Below are 13,592 nucleotides of genomic sequence, written 5' to 3' on the forward strand. Positions count from 1 at the left end.
GTAAGTCAAAGACATCTGGTGCCTTTCTTACCTAAATCTCAGGGACCTCAGAAACAAGAAAAACATTTAAAAAATGATGAAGAAAGAACTTAAGTAGATTTTAATATTTTATAAGGGAGACAGGGAAGACTAACTGATACTGCAATGTAGCTTCATCTGCCTTCTGTCTCTCTCTCTCTCTTTTTTTTTTTTTTTTCATTTAATTGTTTCTAAAAATTGAGTATTGCATGCCCGAGGCGGATTTCTCTTTGCATTCTCATGGGTCTTCTTATCCTTACAGCTGTGTACATTATATGCAAGTTGAATGTGAAGATTTATTCTTTTCACTTTCCTTATAAATTATATCATTTTGTTTTCAGAGGCTTGGCAAAATATTTCCTTAATGTATGTATCTTACGTGAGGAGAGAAAGCATACGCTAAAAATTCTGGTTTATTTTTATTGATTAAAAATAATTATTCAATTTTGATTGATATTTCAGTGACTTAGAAAGGGCAATCTAATAAAACTGCATTAATATAATTTACTTATGTATTCATTTTCATATACTGATGATATAAAGCAAGGAAAGAGAGCCATAGAAGAAGGTTCTGTATTATTAGAATAGTGCACAGTATTTGTTTCTTCTGATTAGAAAAGAATGATGTCTTTCTTTGAAATGTAAGTCATGTGATAGATTATTTATCAGCAGGTAAGAATCAAGGTTTCCACCCTTTTCTTGCCTTTAACTACCCAACTCTCTTCTAACCAGCCACCTGCCATTCCAGCTTTTTACAGGGTTCCTCAGTTGATCTTGAAGGCACAGACACACATTCCAAACTAAGCTCTGCAAGTGTTTTGATACAGACACTCCCAGGTCCAGCATCCTTAAGCTATCATTATCTTTAACTCTAACAACTGCATGGGCTCCTTCTTTAGAAAGGCTAATCTTTCCAAAGGGTTTAAATAGCCAAATGATACACCTATGTAGAAATTATTTAATTAAAGGAGATGTTAAAAATCTGTGCTTGGGAAAAAGAGGGTGGAGGTATAGTGTGATACTGAGCATACACTATAATTAAGTATATTGTGATCATCTCTTAAGCAAAATCTTAAGTTTTCCTGAGATACCAAGCATCTCATATATCATCTGATATAGAGCAATGGGTTCAGACTTCATTAAACTCTAAACTAATAACTTTTTGGTATGCTATGTCTTTTTATGAGTAGAAACCTATAGTTAAAGAAAATTCCCACCAGAATTCCAATCAGATCTGTAATGGGCTCCTCTGATATCAATGTAAGTTTTAGCAGACAAACAGGTGAAATGGCCAAATTACTGCCATTTTACTGAATATGCCTATATCTAAAAGACATCACTAAAAGACAGTGATGTCTTTTAGTCCTTTGATTCCCGTAAGATGAAATGAAGGCTGCTTGTGTCCGTATGATATGCCCTTTACCGTATGTCTTGGTTCAGAAAAATGTCATTGCATGGCACAATATTTCAGAGTCACCCAAGTTTAAATACAAGACATATTAAGCATATTGACAGATCATTTTGAGTGTCAGTTCAACAACTGCTAAACTTTGTTTCACTCATAAAAAAGCTCCAAATGTAGGAGTAAATTAGAATAGTGCATATGAGTAAAGGCTAAAAATCTGCATCTTTATTTCTGTTGCAGTTTTGTAAGCAACTACGAATGATGAAACCTTCCATAGCTGAGATGCTTCACAGAGGGAGGATGTTGTGGATAATTCTTCTAAGCACAATTGCTCTAGGATGGACTACCCCGATTCCCCTGATAGAGGACTCAGAGGAAATAGATGAGCCCTGTTTTGATCCATGCTACTGTGAAGTTAAAGAAAGCCTCTTTCATATACATTGTGACAGTAAAGGATTTACAAATATTAGTCAGATTACTGAGTTCTGGTCAAGACCTTTTAAACTGTATCTGCAAAGGAATTCAATGAGGAAATTGTACACCAACAGTTTTCTTCATTTGAACAACGCTGTGTCCATTAACCTTGGGAACAATGCATTGCAGGACATTCAATCAGGAGCTTTCAATGGTCTTAAGATTTTAAAGAGGTTATATCTACATGAAAACAAACTAGACATCTTCAGAAATGACACCTTCCTTGGCTTGGAAAGTCTGGAATATCTGCAGGCAGATTACAATGTCATTAAACGTATTGAGAGTGGGGCATTTCGGAACCTAAGTAAATTGAGGGTTCTGATTTTAAATGATAATCTCATTCCCATGCTTCCAACCAATTTATTTAAGGCTGTCTCCTTAACCCATTTGGACCTACGTGGAAACAGGTTAAAGGTTCTTTTTTACCGAGGAATGTTAGACCACATTGGCAGAAGCCTGATGGAGCTCCAGCTGGAAGAAAATCCCTGGAACTGTACATGTGAGATAGTGCAATTGAAGAGTTGGCTGGAACGCATTCCTTACACCGCCCTGGTGGGAGACATCACCTGTGAGACCCCTTTCCACTTCCATGGAAAGGACCTGCGAGAAATCAGGAAGACGGAACTCTGTCCCTTGTTGTCCGACTCTGAGGTGGAGGCTAGTTTGGGGATTCCCCACTTGTCATCAAGCAAGGAGAACGCATGGCCAACTAAGCCTTCCTCAATGTTGTCTTCTGTCCATTTTACTGCTTCTTCTGTTGAATATAAGTCCTCAAATAAACAGCCGAAGCCCACAAAACAGCCCCGAACACCAAGGCCACCTTCCACATCCCAAGCTTTGTACCCCGGTCCAAATCAACCTCCTATTGCTCCTTACCAGACCAGACCACCCATTCCCATTATATGTCCTACTGGGTGTACATGTAATTTACACATCAACGACCTTGGCTTGACTGTCAACTGCAAAGAGCGAGGATTTAATAACATTTCTGAACTTCTTCCGAGGCCACTGAATGCCAAGAAACTTTACCTGAGTAGCAATCTGATTCAGAAAATATACCGTTCTGATTTTTGGAATTTCTCCTCCCTGGATCTCTTGCATCTGGGGAACAATCGTATTTCTTATGTCCAGGATGGAGCCTTCATCAACCTGCCCAACCTAAAGAGCCTCTTTCTCAATGGCAACGATATCGAGAAGCTGACACCAGGCATGTTCCGAGGCCTACAGAGTTTGCATTACTTGTACTTTGAGTTCAATGTCATCCGAGAAATTCAGCCTGCAGCCTTCAGCCTCATGCCCAACTTGAAGCTGCTATTCCTCAACAATAACTTGCTGAGGACCCTGCCAACAGATGCGTTTGCAGGCACATCCCTGGCCCGGCTTAACCTGAGGAAGAACTACTTCCTCTACCTTCCTGTGGCTGGTGTCCTAGAACACTTGAATGCCATTGTCCAGATAGACCTCAATGAGAATCCTTGGGACTGTACCTGTGATCTGGTCCCCTTCAAACAGTGGATTGAAACCATCAGTTCAGTCAGTGTAGTGGGTGATGTGCTTTGCAGGAGCCCTGAGAACCTCACCCATCGTGATGTACGCACGATTGAGCTGGAAGTTCTCTGCCCAGAGATGCTGCACATCCCACCAGCTGGAGCATCCCCAGCCCAGTCTGGAGATTCTCACCTTGCTGGGGGGCCAACGAGTGCATCACCTTATGAGTTCTCGCCCCCTGGGGGCCCTGTGCCACTTTCTGTGTTGATTCTCAGCCTGCTGGTTCTTTTTTTTTCTGCAGTCTTTGTTGCTGCAGGCCTCTTTGCCTATGTGCTTCGACGGCGCCGGAAGAAGCTGCCCTTTAGAAGCAAGAGGCAAGAAGGTGTGGACCTTACTGGCATCCAGATGCAATGCCACCGGCTTTTTGAGGACGGTGGAGGTGGTGGAGGTGGAAGTGGAGGTGGTGGCAGACCCACTCTTTCCTCCCCAGAGAAGGCTCCTCCTGTGGGCCACGTTTATGAGTACATCCCCCACCCAGTTACCCAGATGTGCAACAACCCCATCTATAAGCCTCGAGAGGAGGAGGAGGCGGCTGTTTCATCAGTCCAGGAGGCAGGGAATGCAGAACGAGGGGGTTCTGGGACACAACCACCAGGAATAGGTGAGGTTCTCCTAGGAAGTGAGCAGTTTGCTGAGACACCCAAGGAGAACCACAGCAACTACCGGACCTTGCTGGAAAAAGAAAAGGAATGGGCCCTGGCAGTGTCCAGCTCCCAGCTCAACACCATAGTGACGGTGAATCACCATCACCCTCACCATCCAGCAGTTGGTGGAGTTTCAGGGGTAGTTGCAGGAACCGGGGGAGACTTGGCTGGGTTCCGCCACCATGAGAAGAATGGCGGGGTGGTGCTGTTTCCTCCTGGGGGAGGCTGTGGTGGTGGCAGTATGCTACTAGACCGAGAGAGGCCACAACCAGCCCCCTGCACAGTGGGATTCGTGGATTGTCTCTATGGCACTGTGCCCAAATTAAAGGAACTGCACGTCCACCCTCCTGGCATGCAGTACCCAGACTTACAGCAGGACGCCAGGCTCAAAGAAACCCTTCTCTTCTCGGCTGGAAAGGGCTTCACAGACCACCAAACCCAAAAAAGTGATTACCTCGAGTTAAGGGCCAAACTTCAAACCAAGCCGGATTACCTCGAAGTCCTGGAGAAGACAACATATAGGTTCTAACAGTAAAAGAAAAATAAATTAGTGCTTTTTTTTTTTCCCAAAAGAAAAGGAAAATAAAAGAAATATATTCCTTGCTCCCTTTACACTTGTCCCAATAACTCCATTCTCACAAACTTCCCTGCCCTGAACAGCACTGAAACCGCATGATAACTAGAAAATACAGATGTATGCTCTCCCCTCTCAGATGTGATTTGGAGGAAGGGCCATACTCAGATCATTAATCAATGAAGTGCCTTCGCAGACTTTTGCCAGCAAATGTTATCATTATTTTTTTATACTGAAACTTGAGACTTTGACTGTGCCATGTATAAGGTATATTGGGGATCGTTGTATTGATCCTAATTAAGTAAAACTCAATGTGTCTTTTTATTTTCAGTATATATATTTTTTAATTTGTAGTTTTGTTTGACAGGGAGGGGGGAAAACAAATTGATATTTGTGGCTTTCTTTCCTCTTCCCATCATGGCACAGATTCTGTACATGTATTAACAATGCAGTTTGCTGCATGCCTGGAAACTGCAAGATGGGGAGGGAGGGGGCGGGTCTTGCTCGAATGTTCTCACCCACTCTTTTTTCTGTCACACACATACCTACACGCTAATCACAAATCCCTGCACACAGTTAGGTCCCTAAACCTGCAGCCTTTTCCTTCTGGTGTAGGAACACGCACACACAAATGTACACATGTGCGCGTGCATGCGCACACAAACACAGGTTCCCTATTCCTTTTCAACCCAATCTAATTATTTTGGGTTTGATCCATTCCTCTACTCTTCATAGCTTCATCTTCCCTTCACCCCTAGTGTACAGCTCTCTCCTACCACCGTGGGAAAAGTCATATTCTAGGTTGGATCCTACCGAAGTGGAAGCCTGGTGGTTTAACAGCTGGAGGCACACCTAGGGATGAGCATCCTCTTTGTGACACTTCATCCTGATGCCAAGATTTTTTGGAGAACATCTGCACTTTCTTATATATATATATATATAAAATATTAAAAAATAAAAAAGCAACTGGGTATATATCACTAACAGCTTTGTAGGAAGCACTTTTAATGTTTTCTCTCTCACACACAAAGATTCAAAAGAAATGTGCATATATTTATTCTGTAATTTCAGTGATTATAAATTGTAAAGGTAATGTTTAATCATTGTATAGTGATTATGCGTCTGGTATAGCTTTCCTAATAAAAAGTTTTTGAAAAACATAATACATTATATAGAGGATACCAAGCTTGAACCTTAAACTCCAGCTATGCCATGCCTTTCGTGCTCCCATTTAAAAAAAAAAAAAAATCTTTCTTTTACTTGTTATACAGAGAGCTAGTTTATTAACAAGTTTGATGCACTGTGATGTTGATAAATCTTATAACCCACCACCCCATCACATACCAGGATACAACTGGGACTTAAAAAAGATCTGATTTACGTAGTTGAGTTTTTTCTCTTGGATTATGACTTTCAAATTCAAAAACCCAGCGATGCACCAGTTTTCCTAGGCAGGTTGTGATTGGGAGAAAATAAAGAAGTAGGTTTCTAAGAAGTAGAAGATTACATAGAGGAGATAATAAAGGAATCAAGGACCCATGCACCTTAAGACAGTAAATGACATAAAGAAAAAGGAAAGTGAAATTGCTATTCTTTTTTAAAAACGTAGTAAAATTACACACGCACACACACACACACTGTCCGAGTCCTGCTATCTGTACAAGTTGTCATTGTTATATTTAAGTACTGTTTTTTTTTTTTTCCCCAACCATCTAACTATAACTGGCCCCAGTCAGCTTGAACTAAGAAGATGCTGAATGAGTTTTTCTTTCTGTATGATATTAAAATAATGTTTAAAGTTAATCTGACAATAATCCAAGTTATAATTCATTTACATGTGAGCGAAACCAAAGAAAATTGGATTTTTAAGGTGCCAGTATCTTGTTTGTGGAGGAAACTAAACTGATACAAAGAAACCGGAGCTTTAAGGCAGGCACTTATCTCATTTCGCCAGTAGAGGGCAGCAGAGCTCCAGAGATTGACAGACCCTGTAGCTGCAGAATTGTGCAGTGAGGCCAGTGTTTATTAGTTTTCTCAAGCTGCCCGTAGTAGAAATTATCGTTATATGTTGAATGTAATTCACCACAAGTCACCAATGCCTTACATCACTTTTTTTTTCATAAAAAAACTTGCAGCTTCTAAAGCTGTTACTGATATAAAAATAAAGGCATTGTACTTAAAAAAAAAACATGAATGTCTAGAACATATTTATATATCTCTTAATTATAAATGGGTATCACCGTAAGTATGCATAAAATAAAAAACACACATGTATCAATAAAAAATGTAACTATTCAGGGCCGTCTTGCATTTGGCACATTGTACCTAAATTTTCTGTCTTCTGTTGTTTGAAGTACATTGGAATTACTTCAGATGAAGAAAAACCTAATTCACTATTTCCCTACATACAATATTGAAATGTAGCTTTTCTTACACAAGAGGATCAGATCTACAACTAAATAGGTGTCATTCTCCTTTTCCGGTTTATTCTCTTTTTACTTTCCCATAAGTTAGCTTTTCCCTAGTTATCTCACTTTGCTTATTCCTTCTAATCACCCATCCCTTCTTCACAAGTGAAGTCTTTTTTTTTTTTTTTTTTTTTTAGCACGGAAAGTCAGTGTTTTAAACACCTTTAAGTGTTTTAAAATCTGATCTACAGAGTCCCTCTAAACTAAGGATTTATTGTGTCCCCATTCCTCCTCAATAAAATACTCTGGTGAATGGTAGAAAGCATGTGCATAATAAAAATCCAAAATGCAAAGCTAGATACTTCTGACAGTTATCATCATCTCCTTAATAACCACGCACACATTCATAACATGGCATATTATACAAATCAAGTTAAAGTACAATCCCTAATGATCCTGGTGCTTTTGACATTTGAAAAATGTGTGTCCATAAATCATATCAAATTATAATATAACCTGATAATTATGTTTATATTTTATTTATTAAATACAGAAAGTAAGACTGTCTTGTCTTAAATATAGGTAGTAATTTTACTCTTGAATAAGGAATAAATTTTATTTAGTGAAAATAAATTTATACGAGAATGGAATTTTGTATGCAAGGAGATAAATTTTTGCTTCCATGGAGTTTTCTACCCCTTTGGCTAGGCTACTTATTTTAGCTGTGCATTGGAATTACTCAAGTTAGCTTTAATTTATAATACCAGATAGGTTTTCAGAAAGTCCCAAGGGTATTACTATAATTTCTATGATTAGGATTTGTTCCATGTTTTTGTTGTGATAAAAATTATTTTTGAGAAAAAGATCGCTAATTCACCTCATAGTGATGGCCAAGTTGACTGAAGCAGACCCAGATCTGACAGAAATTTGTTATTATTCATTGCTACTTACTACAAATTATAGTAATAATATTTGAAAATAATAAAATGCAATGTCTCTTTAACTATAAAGATGGTGAGTGGAAAATAGTTGTAAGTGAAATATTAGTTTGACACAGTAACAGTTTTAACGTATTATTGATCATATACAGTATTATTTATGTGGATGCATTTATGTTTTTATTTAAAAAGCTACATTATTCTTCCAATTACAAAATACTAAATACATATATAGGTATACATATGCATATATATATGTATATGTATGCATGTATATATGTATACATATATACATATATATGTATATGTATGTATGTATATATATGTATATGTATGGATGAAAATGTTCAGAGAGAGATTGTAAGAAAAGTTTAATGACTGAGCTTAAGATTATTTTTCCCCCTTAACTAGGAATATTAGTTTTAAAGTCTTGATATCTGAGAGAAATCTGTGTCTAGCACTATGAAATTTGGTAATGCAATTGTAGAACATAAAAAACGTAAGGAATTTCTTTAACTATTGCAACTTATTATTTTGATTCATTTAGTGTAAATCCATTGTTCATACTGTCCTATCCTTGTGCAGTTATGTTGTCTGAGCCAATTAATGTTGTAAAATGGCTACGACAAAAGAAACATTAATGAAATGCTTTACAAAATATGAGACATAGGACTGTAACAAGTCAAGATAATATGAAAAGAAATGATAATAAAAAACACTCCATTTTGAATTAAGTGAGTTGAGCTAGTTTAATCTGAACATAGATAATTATAATTCATACTTAGCTCAAAATCCTCAACTGAAAATTCAGGTGAACAGATTATAAATAACTATCACTAATTTTACCCTATAAAAGTCTGGTTTAATATCTATATGCCTTTTAAAATAATAGGAGCAATAACACATGTGTAATTGGGCAATCATGTGTATATGTGTGTGTGTGTAGAACTATTATATATGTATATACACTGTATATACATGTATATAGTTTATATATGCTGAATTATATTTACATGTAAATTATGCACTTTTTCTCACATGTATAACAATTTAAGTTTTATGCATTTATTTTCCTTGCTTCTGTCTAGCCATGGCCAAGTGAAGATGGATGAAATTATATGAGTCTTCACTTTGGAAATATTCACATGTAAAAAGTAACACTGTAATTAATATTTCTGAATTTAAAATTCTTTTATCTTTCAATTTGTTTCCTTTTATTATTTAAGTCTTAGGGGATACATTTCAAACTGTGATTTAAGTCTTCAACCATAAAAAAAAAACAACTGATTTCTTATAAATATGCAACACAAGTCACATGACAAGTGTTCCTTTTTCATTTTTCTATCTCTAGAATCAATTTTATAGATGAAAATAATTTCGGTAGCTTTATTAATTTGACAGGATCTTTGTAATTCATCTAGGTATATAGAAAAGTAAAATCTTAAAAGTAAATGTGAGAGAAGTAAAGGTCCTGTTTAAGACATTCATCATCCTATTTATTTCTTTTAAATATCTTCCTTTATTGAAAATGTATAAAAGTAATAATAATAAAAATAGATAACCATTTCTAATATACTTTTATGACACCTAAATTGAAGGCAATGACTTCTCGTATCAGGAAAGCAGGTATATACCAGGAGTTATCAGTTGTGAAGCGGGAATAGTTTGGGTAGAATCTTCAATTCTGATAATATTTGCTCTAAGAAGGCATGATAATAAATTTATGGTTGGCCCGACCTCTACGATATGTTTAAACATTAAAACAGAGATGAACATTAGTAAAAAGGAGACTTTCCTCATTACCACCTAGTGACAAAAAGGACCAGCATACATAATGTTTCATTAGTATATTCAGTCCATCTACTTGTTTATTAGTACAGTGAATTGATAGTTTGCAGTGTATTTAATTGTATCAAAAACAAATAATATTCATGAAAAAATAGGATCACCAGTAAAAATAAACCTGAATAATTTATTTAAATTCAATTGTAATAATTAGCAGATTGTTCTCTTGATGATGACAGGTATCACATTACCAATACTGTATTCTATATGAATATAGGGCTTGTGTACTATTGACACATTTTTTAGGCTTATAGGATGATGGAAGACCATATAACCGTTTTTGGTAGCATTTAAAAGAAGAGCATAACTTTCCTAAGTTTGGGGAGGAAAAGTTAGTCCTGAAAGATGGTGAAACAAAGATGTCATCTGATCGTGTGGAGGAACAGAAAGAAGTTCTCTTCTTCCTGGCCCTATTCCTTTCACTGTTCCTGACAGCTCTGTTTCTCCTTCTGTTTCTGCCTCAGTACCAAGTTACTCTTGTGACTAACGGCACATTTATTGAGCTCAAATTAGGTGCCAAGGCAAGATCAGGAATGGATGAGAGTCCTTGCACCCAATGACAAAATGTCCAATTCACTTATCTTTGTACCTAGGCTGAGAAAATAATTCAACATATCTCTTCATTGTGAAATCATTTATAAGCCTGGTGAAAAAGTCAGAACCTAACAGTAAAACTAGAACCACTTCTAGAAATCTGGAGAGAACCAGCAAATGCTTTAAAAATATGGAACCTATCTATAAAATCTCAAAACCTTAATTTTCCTTCTTTTCAAAGTACTCTCTTTGCCATGCCTTCCAAAATACCAGTTTAACTGAAATTAAGATACAAATGTAAAATATTTGTATTAAGACCACTTCCTATCACTGGAACCCACACATTTTCAGTGTTTTTTTCTTATTTACAGTATAGACTTTCTGACTATTCAGAAATTCTAGGGCTTTTTTTTCCCCCCAAAGAATTCTGGTAAAATTATTTATATTAAAATGTCTTTTTGTTGTTGTTGTTCTGTGGTAACTAACTTTATAACCAAAAAAATCTGTCAATGTGTAAACTATTTACCATATACTGTAATTGGAAAAAAAAAAGAAACCCTTAAATTCTATCTAAATTGGACATTTTATATGTATTAAATTGAATTGGGATTTTTTTTCCCTACTTGTGCTCTTCTTCACCTAATTTGGGTTCAAAAGTGGAATCTGTTCCTCTGTTTTTAATGAACAGTTCATCAGATGCTTTACTTGTCTAGCTGGCAATAGAAGGGAGGTGGGCACAGAAAAGACTAACAGGTGTAAGTCATCTGTGGAATAATTAGACCCCTGAGTCACTCATGTTGCCCTCAGAAAACCTTCCTCAACAAAGATAATGAAAAAGAAAGGGAAAAAATTAAAATATTCTTCTTTTCTGAAGACCATCTGATAAAGGCTTGATGGAGGATATTTAAACAAGACCTTCACGTTAACTTTCACTACCTTTGAAGTGTTTATATTCCATAGTAGGGATATATATCTTTCATATTTCCACTGTATCTTTCAACATGATTCTAAGCCACTTCAATTGTCATCTGTTAACATAACCATTGAACATGGAATCAAACCTTAATGTTAAAGTAACTAAACCAGCTGTAATGAAAACTAATTTTCTTTTTTTTTTTTTAAGATTTTATTTATTTATTTGACAGAGAGAGATCATAAGTAGGCAGAGAGGCAGGCAGAGAGAGAGGAGGAAGCAGGCTCCCTGCCAAGCAGAGAGCCTGATGCGGAACTCGATTCCAGGACCCTGGGATCATGACCTGAGCCGAAGGCAAAGGCTTAACCCACTAAGCCACCCAGGCACCCATGAAAAAAAATTCTAATGCAACAGAAATCACAAGGATAAACTGAGGTGACAATGCATATAAAAACATTCAGCTTAATTCATAGGGTAGCTGTGTAAGGTGTAAGGGGAATTACTAAGTCTTCTTTATCATTTTTTTTTTTAAATCAGTAGTTCTTCCTATATAAATAAGAAGTCTTTGCTATCCCTTAGCTATTTTTGGGCCATTTTAACATAACTTTCTTTTACTAGTATAAATGATACTGAAATTGCTCTTTAATTTGGATCATATACCCTTCTTTCTCTATAAATGTGGATAACTGATAGCTGAAACAATGCTAAAGTGATTCTGGAGATAATGTAGGGTATAGCTAGGATACACACACACACAAATATATTTAGGGACTATTTACTAACATGTTTATCAAATAAGTGACAGTTTGCATAATATGTTACTGCATGACTGCATAATATATAATATGTTAAAGATTTACTTATTTATTTTAGAGAGAGAAAGAGAGAAAGATAGTGTGTGTGTGTGTGAGCTAATGGGGGGAGGAGAGGGAGAGTGAGAGAGAATTTCCAGCAGACTCTCTGCCCAGTTCAGTGAGAGCCCAAGGGACCGGATTCTGCAACTCTGAAATCACGACCTGAGCAGAAATCAAGAATTGGACACTCAACTGACTGAGCCACCTAGGTTCCTCTTACAGATTAAATTTTTAAAAATATTTAAATTTAAGGTTCAAAATGCTGTAGGAGATAGTATGGAATGCTGAACAATATATAAAATCTGGCTGCTAACGTTTTATTTGTTAAATGAACCAGGCTTGAATTGGACAATAAATCACTTCTCATCTCATGTTAATGGCTACTTAGTTCTAAGATAACCATATTCACTACTCCCACCCCGTTTCAAAAAAATAAGTTAGCATTTCTATAAATCATTGTGTCTTAAAAAGGGGAGGGTAGAGATACTGATTCTGGAAGAATTTTCTGAAAACCTATTCTCTGCCTATGTTACACTGCAAGAAGCACAGCTCCTCTTTCACTCCTACTGCAAGGGGCATCACAAAATAATGGAAAGAGATGTTGCAAACACAAAATGAAGAGAGAAGGAAGACAATGTGTAGTCAGAAAAAAAAAAACTCCTGATGCAATTTTGACATGCCCATTCAACAACCATCACTTTGCAAATTACTGTTCTCAGAAAATATCTTTAGTTAATCAAGTAAATATGTTGCACCTTGTAGTATATGCAGTTTCTAATTCCTATGTTTGTACAATTACTGGGGTTACTGTTTTATTTGCTAAAAATATGTACATCTCATTGCATCAAAATTAAGTTTCAAATCTACTTCATCCAGTAAGCCTTTAGTTGATACAGTAACTATATTCTGAATATTTTCTCAAATACTTATGCACACTGTTTATGCTGATTTGGATGTGCTGGGATATTTTACCCTAAGTGTCCTTCAGTCACTTTGCCCGTCAGTGCCAAGAACCTGGCTTTTCAATTATAGTGTAGGCACTTGAGAACATAGACTGTCTTCAAGGTCTTTTATTGTCTAGGACCATATTTTTGCACAGCTATGGAGAATGTGCTCCAATCAAAATTCCGAGTTTCATGGATCCTATCTTGTTTCTAGAATAGCCATATTACTACTACCTTTCTTCCTATTAGAAATAAGAATAGTATTAGTAATACTAGATAGTAGGTAAATATTTGTTGACTTAATGAACGGAGTTTTAAAATATGTATAGCCTATGACTTCTTGCAAAAGCTGAGAGAAAGGATGAAAAGAGATGAGGAGTTCGGGGCGGCAAGAAATGTGACAGGATGAGAAAGGTAACTTTTTTTTTACTTTCCTTGGATTTCTGTATTGATAATATACATACTGCCCTGAAATTAGATTGAGGAAAATGTT

At 36.5% G+C, this 13,592-nt stretch overlaps 1 protein-coding gene across 5 annotated transcripts in view; it reads left to right on the forward strand.

Annotated features, from left to right (window-relative positions):
• Nucleotides 1–6,293, forward strand: part of SLITRK3 (SLIT and NTRK like family member 3) — a 100,723-nt gene extending 94,430 nt beyond the window's left edge. For all 5 annotated transcript variants that reach the window (XM_032342039.1, XM_032342030.1, XM_032342021.1 and 2 more), the window contains one exon: nucleotides 1,664–6,293. In XM_032342039.1, the coding sequence (XP_032197930.1) occupies nucleotides 1,682–4,618 (2,937 nt within the window). In that variant the 5' untranslated portion in view covers nucleotides 1,664–1,681 and the 3' untranslated portion in view covers nucleotides 4,619–6,293. The remainder of the gene's footprint in view (nucleotides 1–1,663) is intronic.
• Nucleotides 6,294–13,592: the final 7,299 nt, after the last annotated feature.

The sequence above is a fragment of the Mustela erminea genome, chromosome 1 (genome assembly GCF_009829155.1).
Source record: "Mustela erminea isolate mMusErm1 chromosome 1, mMusErm1.Pri, whole genome shotgun sequence".
Lineage (NCBI taxonomy): Eukaryota > Metazoa > Chordata > Mammalia > Carnivora > Mustelidae > Mustela > Mustela erminea.